Source organism: Trichomycterus rosablanca, chromosome 1 (genome assembly GCF_030014385.1).
Source record: "Trichomycterus rosablanca isolate fTriRos1 chromosome 1, fTriRos1.hap1, whole genome shotgun sequence".
In the NCBI taxonomy this organism is placed as follows: domain Eukaryota; kingdom Metazoa; phylum Chordata; class Actinopteri; order Siluriformes; family Trichomycteridae; genus Trichomycterus; species Trichomycterus rosablanca.
In genome coordinates, this window is record NC_085988.1 from 30,044,004 (window position 1) to 30,057,286 (window position 13,283).

Sequence of the window (13,283 nt, forward strand, 5' to 3'; positions counted from 1 at the left end):
GCAATGTTGCTATGAGAAATGTTCTTTTTTGACTGTTTGGCATAGTTTGATATCTCTGTTTGCAAAAAAGCTGAGCCTTTGGTGGATCATCATGATCTGTTACCAATCCAGCTGCTAATTTTGGATTGTTTTAAAATGTTTCACACAGTATGAATATTTCACCCCGTCCCATTTTTAGTGTTGCAGGCATCAAATTCAAAATTTATTTATATTTGCAAAATACAATTAAGTTGGTCAGAAAAAACAATGAAAATCTTTTTTTTTTGTACTTTTGTCAGTTACATAAAGGTTCAAGAGAATTGACAAATCACAGATTTTTGTCAGATTTGGCAAATTGTCCCAACTTTTCTAAAAATGGGGTTTGTATATTTAAATATTGTTTTTCCTCATATCCTCTGGGACATTTTCACAAGTGAAAAGATAATCAAAACAAATTTTACCAGACAACCAGTGACCCTAGAAATGAACAGACCCACAGCAGGGAAAAGGAAGGTAAAGGAAGTCATAAGGGTGATCTATGCTGCCTCAGAGAATCAGCAAGTCACTGCCAAACCAAACAAGATCAGGTTAATGTGGTTAATCTTTGTATTACTGTAGATGAGTGACAGCATTATAAACAAACTGCAGCCTATTAAAATGTCAGGACATAAACATAGTTTTGATAAAAATAAATGGTATAAAAGATATGTTACCTATATGGAAATCAAGTTATAAAGCAGTGTTCAGTGTTACACCAGGTACTACGTCTAAATTATTGACATTGGCTCTCTGGCAGCTTTAGTGGCCAATATTTACACTTCTGTTTTATAGGAATTAAAAGATTGATGTTTTATATTCAAGATTTGATGTTTCTACCACCCTCTTCTATTTTTTTGAGCTAAGCTGATAGAAATAAACATCAGTATAAAAGAAAAAGTTTACATTATGTTTATGGGTAACCTGTCCCAGGGACTGTACATTAAGCAAGAATAATAAGAAGCCCAAAACAGAAACACTGTCATCACTATGTAACAACATTGAGAGAATTCTTCTTACTGAAATGAGTTTTATTATGCAGTAAAAACAGACAAAGGTGTTCAACCACAATCTTTATTTAGCTTAGTGACCAATTACTGCTCTACCACACACTGGGCAGTAAAACTGCAGTTTTATGCACCTTTCTGCATAAGACTAATGCACTTCTTTTCAGGCTGGAGATTTTTTGAGAAAATAATCAGATGTCCATATTAGGGTACGTCATACATCCGTGTAACATAATGAATATGCAACCACACCCATGTTCCAGGATATGAACAAATTCAGCTGTATTAAAACCCTGAACAAGTGTCCAGTGGTTTAGACTCAGATCAGCACAAGGGAACCTCACACAGGGGCAGATGAATGTATTTTTAAAATGAGCATTAATGATGCATAATGAGCACATGGCAAGTCAAAGGAATCTGGGCGCTTCAGAGCTATAAAGCACCTGAGAGTTATATTCTAGTTATAATGCCAAGCATGCAGTTGCTCCAGGCACGGATTAGAGTCGGCAAGCTTTCCCAGATGAGCTAATTATGGAAATCATTTTATATGGACCATTTCCATAAACTAGATCGCATCAAGCTTTTGGGAATGAAGATTCTCTCATCCGTCCCTAAGAAATTAGAGATTTGTCACTCATATGAAGCTGTTTTATTAATGTTTGTCCAATGTGTAAAAATGCAGATACAGACGAGAGATTTAAAGTAAAATGTAAACAAATGAATGAAGAAACACAGTGAGTAGAGATACTTTTAGACAGGGGGCATGTTCAAATACTGCTCACCTGGTCAGTGTTCCAATGGCAAGTAGAATAAAATTTGCATTGAGACCTTTGGGAAAGACATTAGTAAATATGATTAGAAACTGTTGAAAATTGTGGGTACATGTATGTGATGCTCATGCATTGATGATTGAATAGAAAAGCATTGAACCTACCCATTGACTTACTCACACCTAGGGGTTATTTACAGTACTGGCATGTATTTGTTAAGGAGATAGAAACTGGAAAACTCATACAGATACTAGAAAAAGTCTGCAAAGAAAATGATACCTACTAGTCAGTCATAACAAAACCATTTTGATTAATCGGCTAATAAATATTATACAACATTTCTATCCTAAAAAGATGATATCTTTCAAAATGACAGTGAATATTACTAACAGCCACTAAATGGTTTGATGAGTACCAGAGTTTAACAGTAATTTGTGGGAAAACACGTCATCTTGAAGGCAGCATATGTTGCTCTAAAATCTCAACTAAAAATGTACATTTCTGCAGTAATGCTGCCATCAGAGAAGTGTACATTTGTAAATTTCTCTTGCCAAGGGCACTGACCCAATTTAATACCATGAAAGACCCTGGCTTTTAGACGTGTTGATAACAGGCTGGATGTTTCTTTTCATCTTTGGTCTGGAGCACAAAAAGGAATGTCCATTTCCTCCAAAAACTTTTTATACTGCCCTTCCCTTTTTTGGGTTGTAGTTCTATCCTTTGTGTACAACTCTGTACAGTTGCACACTGTGTGTTTAACCTGTCTTGTGGTTTGTTGTGGTGCAACATCTTACAATAAGTGCTTTATGTTGGTTTACCCCTAATTTTTCAGCCATCTTTTATTGGAGTCGACATCATCATAAGGTTTAGCTATAATTTGCATATCTAACTATATGCCTGTCTTGCTGGTGTAAATTATGCATGCAACCTTTTTTCGCCCTACAGAGCCTTAGCACTCCTGCAGATATACTAACATTTAGAGAAGCAGCCCCCACTTTCTTCATGGCTAGTAGCACAATAAATGCAAATGCAGCATGCCCTGGCCTCTGCAAACTACTGCGTATGTAAGGTGCTAATATAGTGATCATTATTCAGAACTGCCGCTGTTCACAGTATAAAATGAACCTTCAAAACAACACAAGCATTACATTTCTTTTGCAGTTTAATACGAAAAAAATGACATCTTTTTAATAAAAATGATCAACTTACAGGTAAAAGAGATGATTCAGTAAAAATTGCTCCTCGTGCCTGCTATTTCTGGAACACAGGGCTCATTAGTATTATACACTGGAGGCATTTCCAGCATAATTTCCAATAATGTTTACTGCAGCTACAGCAGGACATTTACAGCAGGAAAATTCGAAGCTTAGAGCCCAAATAAAGGAAGCATATCACAGGAGCTGCATTGATCTTCCGTGAAACAAATGCCAAACACTCTTTTGAGTCCCCTGCCATGCCGGTACTGACAGCTTTTAGTGCATCATACCTCAAAATCAATAAAGCTTTCTTTGGGGCAATGAAAATTACTTTCCCCACTACAAGAAAGCAGAGAAAACTCATTATAAAAAGATATTTCAGCTCCCAGTAGTCCCCAGTTCATTTAGCCAAACTAAGTTGTGCTTTAGATTGGTATACAGGGGAGTTTCTCACCTTCAGTTTGAAGATACCTTTCCCACAGTTTAATACATCGGACCTAGCTCATGACAGGCTCAAGGATTAGCTAAAGAGCCAGGTAGATTAAAAATTAAAGCAGCAGTATATTGCAATTAACTTAAGAATTATGCAACAACAAATTTACTAGACATAAAAACAAACAATTAATTCTGTAACTGTCATGTATTAATCTATCCAATTTGTTATGGGTACATAAGTTCATGTACATGTTCTCAAACAATGGCTGTATCTTAGTACATTTTAACTTTTATAATTTCACCTTTTTCCTTAGCTTAATTACTTAACTCATATCTCGAAAGACAAAGTAAAAGGAATCAAAGAGTGCATTTCAATTTTTCTAATTTTATCTTCTTGTTTCCTCAAGTCCAAGGGAACTTTAAACTTCTTTATTCAAGGGAGAAAGTGAAGGACGTTAAGGGTGCATCCAAGCTTCTGTTGTATAACCTTGTTTCTTTTTTTGATTCCTTTTATTGATTTCTAGCTCCTACCTCTAAGGACGCAAAGAAGTCAAAATGTGCATTCTATTTTTTTATTTTACCTACATTCTTACTTTCATGGAACCAAACACAATAAACGAGAAGAGATAAAGACGAGATTCACTTGCTTAAAGAGATGTCCTTGTTTACTTACGTCACTTTAAAGTGGCTTTATTAATCTACTTTATCGATGACCTACCCATCTGTATATTGTAATATAAAATCACTGTTGTAGTTAATATAGTACAATGGGCTTTATATGAAGTTTTTATATCATGTTTTTATCTGAGCTTTGTGTTCCTTGTGGAAGTTTATTGGCTATGTTGTATAATTCACCTAATACATTCACATAGGAAGCACTGTGTGTCCTAGAAGGCTTATATGTCCTGCTCACTTTACTCCACTGGGTGCAATAAAAGAATTAATATGTCCTTGAAGATGGAAGACTTCTTATTAATTTCTGGGTCACGGCTAAAAACAGTAGGAGCAAGGAAGCATCATTTCAAGTTTTTGAATGCACTTATTGATTTTTTTTTCCTGTCTTCTTTTTTTTTATTTCTGGCTCATACGGATGCAAGGGAAAAAGAAGACAAAGCTGTATCAAAACAGCTGAATATGACATGCTTACTCACTGAAGTATCATTTTGAAGTGACAACATGTTAATGACCCACCCAACTGTAAAACACAACAGATCTGCCTCACTACACAACATGATTAAAACAGAATTCATGTCAATTAGAACTGAAGCTGAAATATCCTGATCTGTTATTTTATTCACATTTAGTCCATTATATGAATTTAGGGAGATTATCTTGCAGTTGTATTTATTTTACATGGAATTATCTATTAGCTGTTAAGGGAACAAATAGGGACACAACTGCTGATTAGTCCATTTCCAGAAAAGGAGCATGTTCTTATGGCATAGATGAAGATTAAATAAGTCTTTATAACCCAGCTTTCAATCAGTCTGCAGAATCGACTGTGTTTTTATGATTGTAATTATTTGATGTCACCTGCTTATTCTCTTCCAGTGTACAAAGAGTGGCAATTGTGTTATACAATCTACATAATTGTGACAAAGCTAAGGTCTGTTTCATGATATAAACATGTAAAAGTTGAGAGGAAAACAGACACAGCCCCTACACTATTGTTTGACTGCTGCAATGTACAAACACAACAATCATTAGCTTGATAAACAATGCAAACTGTGATTGTCCAACTGAAGGTGTGGATGATTTTAGGAAGTGGATAATTGTTTATGTTTTGTAACTGTACTTACAGGTTTATATCGGGCATGCAGGAAGCTGTGCTGGGAGTCAAAGGACCCGAGCACTGATGGCTGATGGTATTTGAAGTCCTTCTTCAAATGGCTGATGGTATTTAAAGTCCATTTTGGAAATGTGCTGTTTTGAATGCATTGGGGAAAAGGAGGGATTGTAAATTATCCTTGGTATGATGTTCTTATATAATTGTGTTAGTGATATTGTTGTAAGGTAATTAATATACAATTATTTATTAATGTAATTATGTAATGTATTGGTTTATCCTAGACCAATATATTTTTAATAATGGTGAACTTGTGGAAATGCTGAGTTCCCTATACAGTAGTTGGTTTTGTCCAATCCCACAGAGTATTTAAGGAGCAGACTTCAGCCAGTGGGGAGAGAGAGGTTTTTCTTTTGTCGTGGTGGGGACATAATAGCGGTGCTGTAGAGAAGCACCCTAGCTAATTTTTAGTTTAAGTTGGTTCAGGCCTTATCTGACTTTTGGTATATCTCATTAAAATAATTTTTCTTTATGTATGATATTGTGCACCTGTCATCAGACTTGGAGAAATAAATCACTGTTATTGCATCACAAATTCCTGATCCTGACGGGTTTTCCATCACTGATCAACTCTCCTGTAACAATCATGTAAATGGTTATAAGACTTTTTCAAGGCATTTACCTTTTGGTGACTCAATAAATGTTTAATAAGTGTACATCAGTTGTAGCAGCAATTTACAACCCCAAATCAGAAAAAAGTTGGGACAGTATGGAAAATGCAAATAAAATAAAAATGCAGAGTTACTTACATTTACTTTGACTTTTATTTGATTGCAGAAAGTTTGAACCCAAGATATTTCATGTTTTGTCTGCTCAACTTCATTTCATTAGTTAATATACATCCATTCCTGCATTTCAGGCCTGCAACACATTCCAAAAAAGTTAGGACGGAGGCAATTTAGGGCTAGTAATGAGGTGAAAAAACTAAATAATGATGAGATTCCAAACAGGTGATGTCAACAGGTTGTGGGGGTAATCATGGTTTGTTTCAAAAGCAGCATCCAGGAAAGGCTGAGTCTTTGATGAGCAAAGATGTTCAGAGGATGGCCATGTGTTTTTTTTATTATTTGCATTTTCTGATTTGGGGTTGTAATTGGAGACATCTGCCTGTAAAACCATAGAGTTTCTATCCAGTCAGATGTTGTTCTGTTATTTCTACAGGAGAAAGAAAAAAACAAAATTAAATGAAATAAAAAATTACTTCAGCTCCCTATGTAAAACCAATCCGTTATTTAAAATTTTAATATTTTTAATATTGGTGTTAATGCATCCATTATATAGAAAAAGGTATTTTGAGCCTGTATTTTACTGACAATGTACAAAAAAACACTTTTAATGTTCTGGCTGATTAACTTGATTGTATTTTATAAATATAAACAAATTTCAGTTTAATGCCTGCAACCCACTCAGAAAAGTCAGTTTACGGGTAGAACTAAAGTTAAAGGTTCATAGAATATTCATGATAGACCTTTTAGAAACCTTCCACAATAAGCCTGGATGAAAAAAAAACAGTAGTGGTAAAAGGAGAGGTACCATGATGTTTAAAAGGAGGATTCATCAAAGGCTCAGTCTTTATACTAAAGTAACTAGAATTTCTAGAACACTAGAATTATTTCACAAGGTTTTTAGAATCACACATACCTTTGCTTTCTGCCTCTTTCATGATGTCCCTTATGATTTTCAAGAACCCCTTTTGAAATAATAACATTCACCACTGAAATAAAATCTTAGTCTATTCCACATTTTTTCAAAGGTAAAGCTGTGTAAAGAATAACAAAAATTAACAAGCTCTTATCTTAGCTTTTATCTTAGCTTTGTTAAGATTTATTAATAGACGGACATGACACAGGAGGCTTGGTATTTCTGTGATTTAGTAAGTATTGTTGTTGTGACTAAATGATTTGAGCACATACACATTTTAAAAATCTGCTGAATAACACAAATACATACAAAAAGCTGAATTATATACACTGATCAGCCATAACATTAAAACCACCTCCTTGTTTCTACACTCACTGTTCATTTTATCAGCTCCACTTACTATATAGAAGCACTTTGTAGTTATACAATTACTGACTGTTTCTCTGCATGCTTTGTTAGCCCCCTTTCATGCTGTTCTTCAATGGTCAGGACTCTCCCAGGACCACCACAGAGTAGGTATTATTTGGGTGGTAGATTCTCAGCACTGCATTGACACTGACATGGTGGTGGTGTGTTAGTGTGTGTTGTGCTGGTATGAGTGGATCAGACACAGCAGCGCTGCTGGAGTTTTTAAACACCTCACTGTCAATGCTGGACTAAGAATAGTCCACCAACCAAAAATATCCAGCCAACAGCGCCCATGGGCAGTGTCCTGTGACCACTGATGAAGGTCTAGAAGATGACCAACTTAGCAATAGCAGCAATAGATGAGTGATTGTCTCTGACTTTACGTTTACAAGGTGGTTCAACTAGGTAGGAGTGTGTAATAGAGTGGACAGTGAGTGGACATGGTATTTAAAAAAACTCCAGCAGTGCTGCTGTGTCTGATCCACTCATACCAGCACAACACACACTAACACACCACCACCATGTCAGTGTCACTGCAGTGCTGAGAATGATCCACCACCTAAATAATACCTACTCTGTAGTGGTTCTGTGGGGGTCCTGACCATTAAAGAACAGGGTGAAAGCAGGTTAAAAAAGTATGTAGAGAAACAGATAGACTACAGTCAGTCATTGTAGAACTACAAAGTGCTTCTATATGGTAGAAGTGAGTGTAGAAACAAGGATGTGGTTTTAATGTTATGGCTGATCAGTGTATAAACACTTTGTTGCATGGCTTCCCACAAAACTAACAATCTAAACTAACAATCTTGTTTATAGTTTTTGAACCAGCATATCTTTAGAAAAACCCACCTGTAAAAGACTATACATTGTCTGATTCAATGTTCAGCACATTTTGTCACTAAATAAGTTGCATAAATCAATAAAATCCCAAGATTCCAATGACATCCCTAACATAATAAAATGGTAATTAGTCAGAAACATTAGTATTCAAACTTATAAGTATTCAGTTCTATTGACAAAAATGTCACATACACTAATTAGGACCACCTGCCTCATATGCTGTCAAAGCCACCACCAACACATAAACTCCACACGACATCTGAGAAAGTCCTGCTGTAGCTGATACCAAGACATTACCAGCAGGTCCTTTATCTTCTGTACATTGTGAGGTGAGTCCTGGTGCCATCTCTTCTGAGGCTAAAAAATGCACATGGCTGTCCACGTGACCTTGAAAAGAATAGGATTAATCAGACCAGCTGACCTTCTTCCATGTCCAGTTCAGATACCTGCATGCCAATTAAAGGTGCTTTCAATGGTGGACAGAAGTTTGCATGGGGACTATTATTTGCATACACAAAAAGATTTGATATCCTGTATGATGTGGCACATTCACCTCACTATCAGTATTGTATTCGTCTTAGCAATTAAAGCTACAGTAGCTCTTCTGTTGGTCTGTACCACACACCATAGACCTTATGTCCTTTGGCATCAATGAGTCTTAGCTGCCCAGCGTGGCTGCGATTTGTGCACATTTGCTTTGCAATAGGCATCGGCAATGTCATCCTAATGTTTTGGCTGATCGGTGTATATAATTTTAATTTCTCTATCCAAATTTAAAAGTATATTATAAATTTAAATTTAACCACAATTTTTAAAGATATTGCTGTTTTAAAAATAGTGCTGTTGTTCATAATAGTAAGATACCGCATCTTATTTCACCCATTAAGTATGATCTGGTGTAGTATAGCTTATAGTGAGAGTGAGGGTGGTGCACATCAGCCTGAGTCCTAATGACCTGGGTTTGATCATCACGTCCAGTCACTGTCAATGAGGATCTTTAAATCTTTCTGTGTCCACATCATTTTCCACTGCATACTCTGGTTTCTGTTTTTTTTTTGTTGGTGGCTGACTCACCGCGACCCTAATCAAACCTGGACTAATATTTTTTCTTTGTCCTTGTGTCCGTAGGATTTTTAAACAGGTGGTTTAGGGTGGTTGGTGAAAGAGCATGTATTTGATTCCTCATTGAGAATCAGTAGTGTAGTGATTTAGTGTGAGTAGTACAATGATTTTTGAAAGTCATGTAGTGTGCACTTGGCTTTATTTAGATCTCTACTGGCTATAACAACACAAATGTAGTAATGCAGCAAACATCCCTACATAAATAGAAAGAGATAAGACATATAGGCTGAAACTGATTGCCAGCTCAAGTTTAAAATGCAACAATGACACTAAATCCTACACTTAATATGTATGCACTTTATGGCCACTCACTCATCAAAAATGTGTTGTGCATAAATCCAGCCTAGTCCACTGATAATAAAAGACCAACTGGAGTAAATTCAGCCCTTTTCAGCTCTAAAAGAGACATTAGCATTTACAGTCACGCACATGAATCTGGGTACGCACATTAAATCTCAAGTCAAACCACAACTGAGAATTTAAAGCCAAAATAAAAGGATCTTCCAGCACTCTGCAGCCAGAAAGTCCTGCTGGGATTCATCAAAGATTCAAGTCCGATATCATGAATAACTCACACTGCAGCACTGAATCCTTTTTACAAACAGACCCGCACCTGCCTACCTGCCCATATCTGCTCTCTTTCAGGACGTGGAGCAGAGCTGAGATGCAACAGTGCAAGAGACAGAGAGAAAGGAACTGCCTAGAGTAGCTCTCTCATCCTGTGAGAGGAAGACAGAAGCATTTAAAAAAAGAGTCTGGGGAGCACTAGAGTGCGCTCTGGGTCCTTATAAAAGCGGTCTTCTCACTTTGACTATCCAGTTCTTCAGTTTCTGATTCAGAATTCCCTCCCCTGGCAGTATCCTCGTCCCCACATACAGTGGGGATCCCTCTGTACGATACCCTGCTGTTCGTCCAATCCCGTCCCAATCCGAATCCGAACCCGAACCCGACTCGCACACCTCTGCCGCTCGAGTCAGTAACCTGCAATTTGGTCCTCCGGCAGAATTGGGTTCCGGATGCCCCAGAGTGCATCTGCAGCAGCATGAAAACGGTCGCAGATGTAGCCAGGATAAAGGCGCAGCTGAGCACGGCCACCAGCACAGGCATGTGTGAAGATCCTTCAGATTCTGGCACTTTGGAGTCTGATTTGGCTACATTCTTTCTCTCACTGTTGAGTGTGGGGCTGAGGGGAGAGTTACGCTGCACCTGGTTTTGATGCAGGCATGTTTTATCCTTCAAGTGGCTGTGAGGAGGGCAGGATAGGCACTCAGACTCACTGGGTCCAGAGCATGTCAGGCATGCAGTGTGGCATGGAAGGCATGCCTGCACAGAGGACTGCTCCACCCAGTTTTCCAAAGAGAGGTTGAGTTGCTGAAGGCCTGCGGTAAAGCCAGGAGGACACGACTTCACACAGCCCTGTAGGTAGAGCCATGAACCGGCGCAACACTCTGTAAACCAACACACACAAAGAAATGATTATTACAAGATGTAACAAGATGTAATATGTACAAGTGTCTGGCGACACTAGGGACCTGGGTTTGATCCTTGAACCTTTCTGTTTTATTTGTGTCGGCACATGTGTACTTCAGGTACTCACCACTTCCTAAAACGTACAAATGGGTGAGTGTGTGCTGCACGGTGTGTGTCATTTTTGCACATTGGTAATGGTATACAATTAAAAGTATAGTTTTATGCACCTGGCCTAATTACATGTTGAGTACTTACTAACTTATTTTAGGACTTAGAAAATCAAAGCAGTAATTTGTTAACTGTATTTTGCAGGTATTTAATTAAAAAAGGGATAAATGTGATATTGGGGAATATATTTTTCCTAATTCCCATGTTGATGACTGCAAAACATTAAAAAAGTAAGTACAGGGGCAGAATAAGACTGGGAACTCCTGTTCTGGAACTATAATGATCAGATATAAATTTCTACATAAACAAAGGGCTGGGGTTGTTTACAGACAAGAATGGGTTGGGATTCACCACTTTGTGGAACACTGTGTTTAATAATACTGCAGTAATTTAATAACAATGTTTCTTAACATATGACTGCAAGAAATTCACCATTTACAGTACATAGCAGTATAAAAATGTTAAAAGATTTAAAAGATCAGAGAAAGCTTGTTTCGTAAAAGGGCAAGGCTAAAAACCAATATTGAATGCCAGTGACCTTCAATACCTCAGGAGGCACTGCATTAAAAACCAACATGATTCTGTAATAAATAAAACAACATGGGCTTAGAAATACGGGTAGGTTTGCGGATTAAGGATTTCCACAAGCAGCAGGGATAGTCTGCAATAATTAAGATGCTTAAGGTAAAACAAGGTAAACAATATTTGGCTAAAAGGCGACAAACAAAAAAGTAATGGGAAAGTAACACATTCGAAGGACACAAAAACATCCGCCGCATCCAATAAAGCATGTGGACTGCAATAAGGTAAAGTGCAGAAATGAAAACTGGTTGTCACAATATGGCAAGCTACTCCGAGCACCTGTGACAGTTCTCGGAATAAAGAGGAAAAAAAGGAAACTAAGAACAAGTCGGGGACAGCAAACTGCACCCCACCACATTAATGCCCAGTACGTGGGATCCACTCCGGGCTGTCACACTGCCTCTGAGGCAGTTGACTCATCCAGGTTGGTTCTCCCCTGATGCTCAAAAAAAATGCAGCAACACAAGGTAAGTTCCAAGAAAGAGATAAAAGTGTGCTGGTCTATCAGACTGGACAGAGGAGATGGCAAATCTGTGAGGAAGAGACACTTCTATCTCGAGAGAATTAACGCCCAAGGGACAGAAAAACCCTGTGTTAAATGAATGATTTGCAGGATGACCTTATAAAGGCTTTCAGTGGCAACCATAAGAAGGGTCGACTGAGATACACCAGAAGAAAGCTGGATAGACCTGTAGAGTTCTGGAACATAGCCGTGTGACAAATCAAAACCATCTGACCATATGAATCAGCGGTTTGTCTGCCGCAAGAAAGGTGAAGCTAATGACCAGAAGAATAATATCCACAGTCAAGCATGGAGGTGGGTCAGTGATGATGTGGGGATGTTTTTCTGCTGCAGGAACTGACAATCTTGACTGTTTGACTGGCATCATGGATTCACAGAAATACCAAGACACTTTGAGGAGAATGATGTTTGATTTTCTTCTGTAGTGAAATTAAACTTTAGTGATAACTGAACTTTCTAGCAAGACATCCCCAAAAACACTTACAAGTCAACCAAACTGAGAGGCTGAATATTCCCATTTGCAACTGTAAATGTTAAAAAATTCTTATATTGGTAACTTATTTTTTGTTTTTATTGTGGACTGATTAACATTTAGGTTTTCAGAATGCTTTTGTAGGTTTATACAGCTTTGCGAATCTCTACAATTCTTTTTTACTGGTCTTCTAAAATTAGCTTTGACTAGGGCATGAGTCATATAAACAGATTCTGAGATCAACCTCCGATTCTGTGAGCTTTTTTTTTTAGGACAGGACATCTCTACTACCCACACATACAATTCAATCTCAAAAACTGAAACACACCATGACACATAATCGATGTGCTCTATAAATACATGAAATGTACACTTATTTGTATGCTTCTAGTTTAGGCAACAAAGATAAAATCTCATGTCATTGTTTTACAACCCCAAATCAGAAAAAGTTGGGACAATATGGAAAATGCTAATAAAATAAAAATGCAGTGTTCCTTACATTTACTTTGACTTTTATTTGATTGCAGACAGTTTGAACCCAAGATATTTCATGTTTTGTCTGCTCAACGTCATTTTATTTGTTAATATACCTCCATTCCTGCATTTCAGGCCTGCAACACATTCCAAAAAAGTTTCGGACGGGGGCAAATTATGGCTAGTAATGAGGTGAAAAAACTAAATAATGATGTGATTCCAAATGGTTGATGTCAACAAGTGATTGTAATCATGGTTCGGTACAAAAGCAGCATCCAGGAAAGGCTGAGTCTTTGATGAGCAAAGATGATCAG

General features: G+C 37.4%; 1 protein-coding gene across 3 annotated transcripts in view; it reads right to left on the reverse strand.

Annotated features, from left to right (window-relative positions):
• Positions 1 to 6,074: 6,074 nt before the first annotated feature.
• The window catches only part of furinb (furin (paired basic amino acid cleaving enzyme) b), a 195,222-nt gene continuing 188,013 nt past the window's right edge, over positions 6,075 to 13,283 (reverse strand). For 2 of the 3 annotated variants that reach the window (XM_062991274.1, XM_062991264.1), the window contains one exon: positions 9,410 to 10,728. In XM_062991274.1, coding sequence (XP_062847344.1) covers positions 10,046 to 10,728 — 683 coding nt within the window. In that variant the 3' untranslated portion in view covers positions 9,410 to 10,045. Of the gene's footprint in view, positions 6,425 to 6,910; positions 6,960 to 8,369; positions 8,546 to 9,409; positions 10,729 to 13,283 lie in introns of those variants that run through there. The other variant, XM_062991282.1, reaches the window with a different exon arrangement.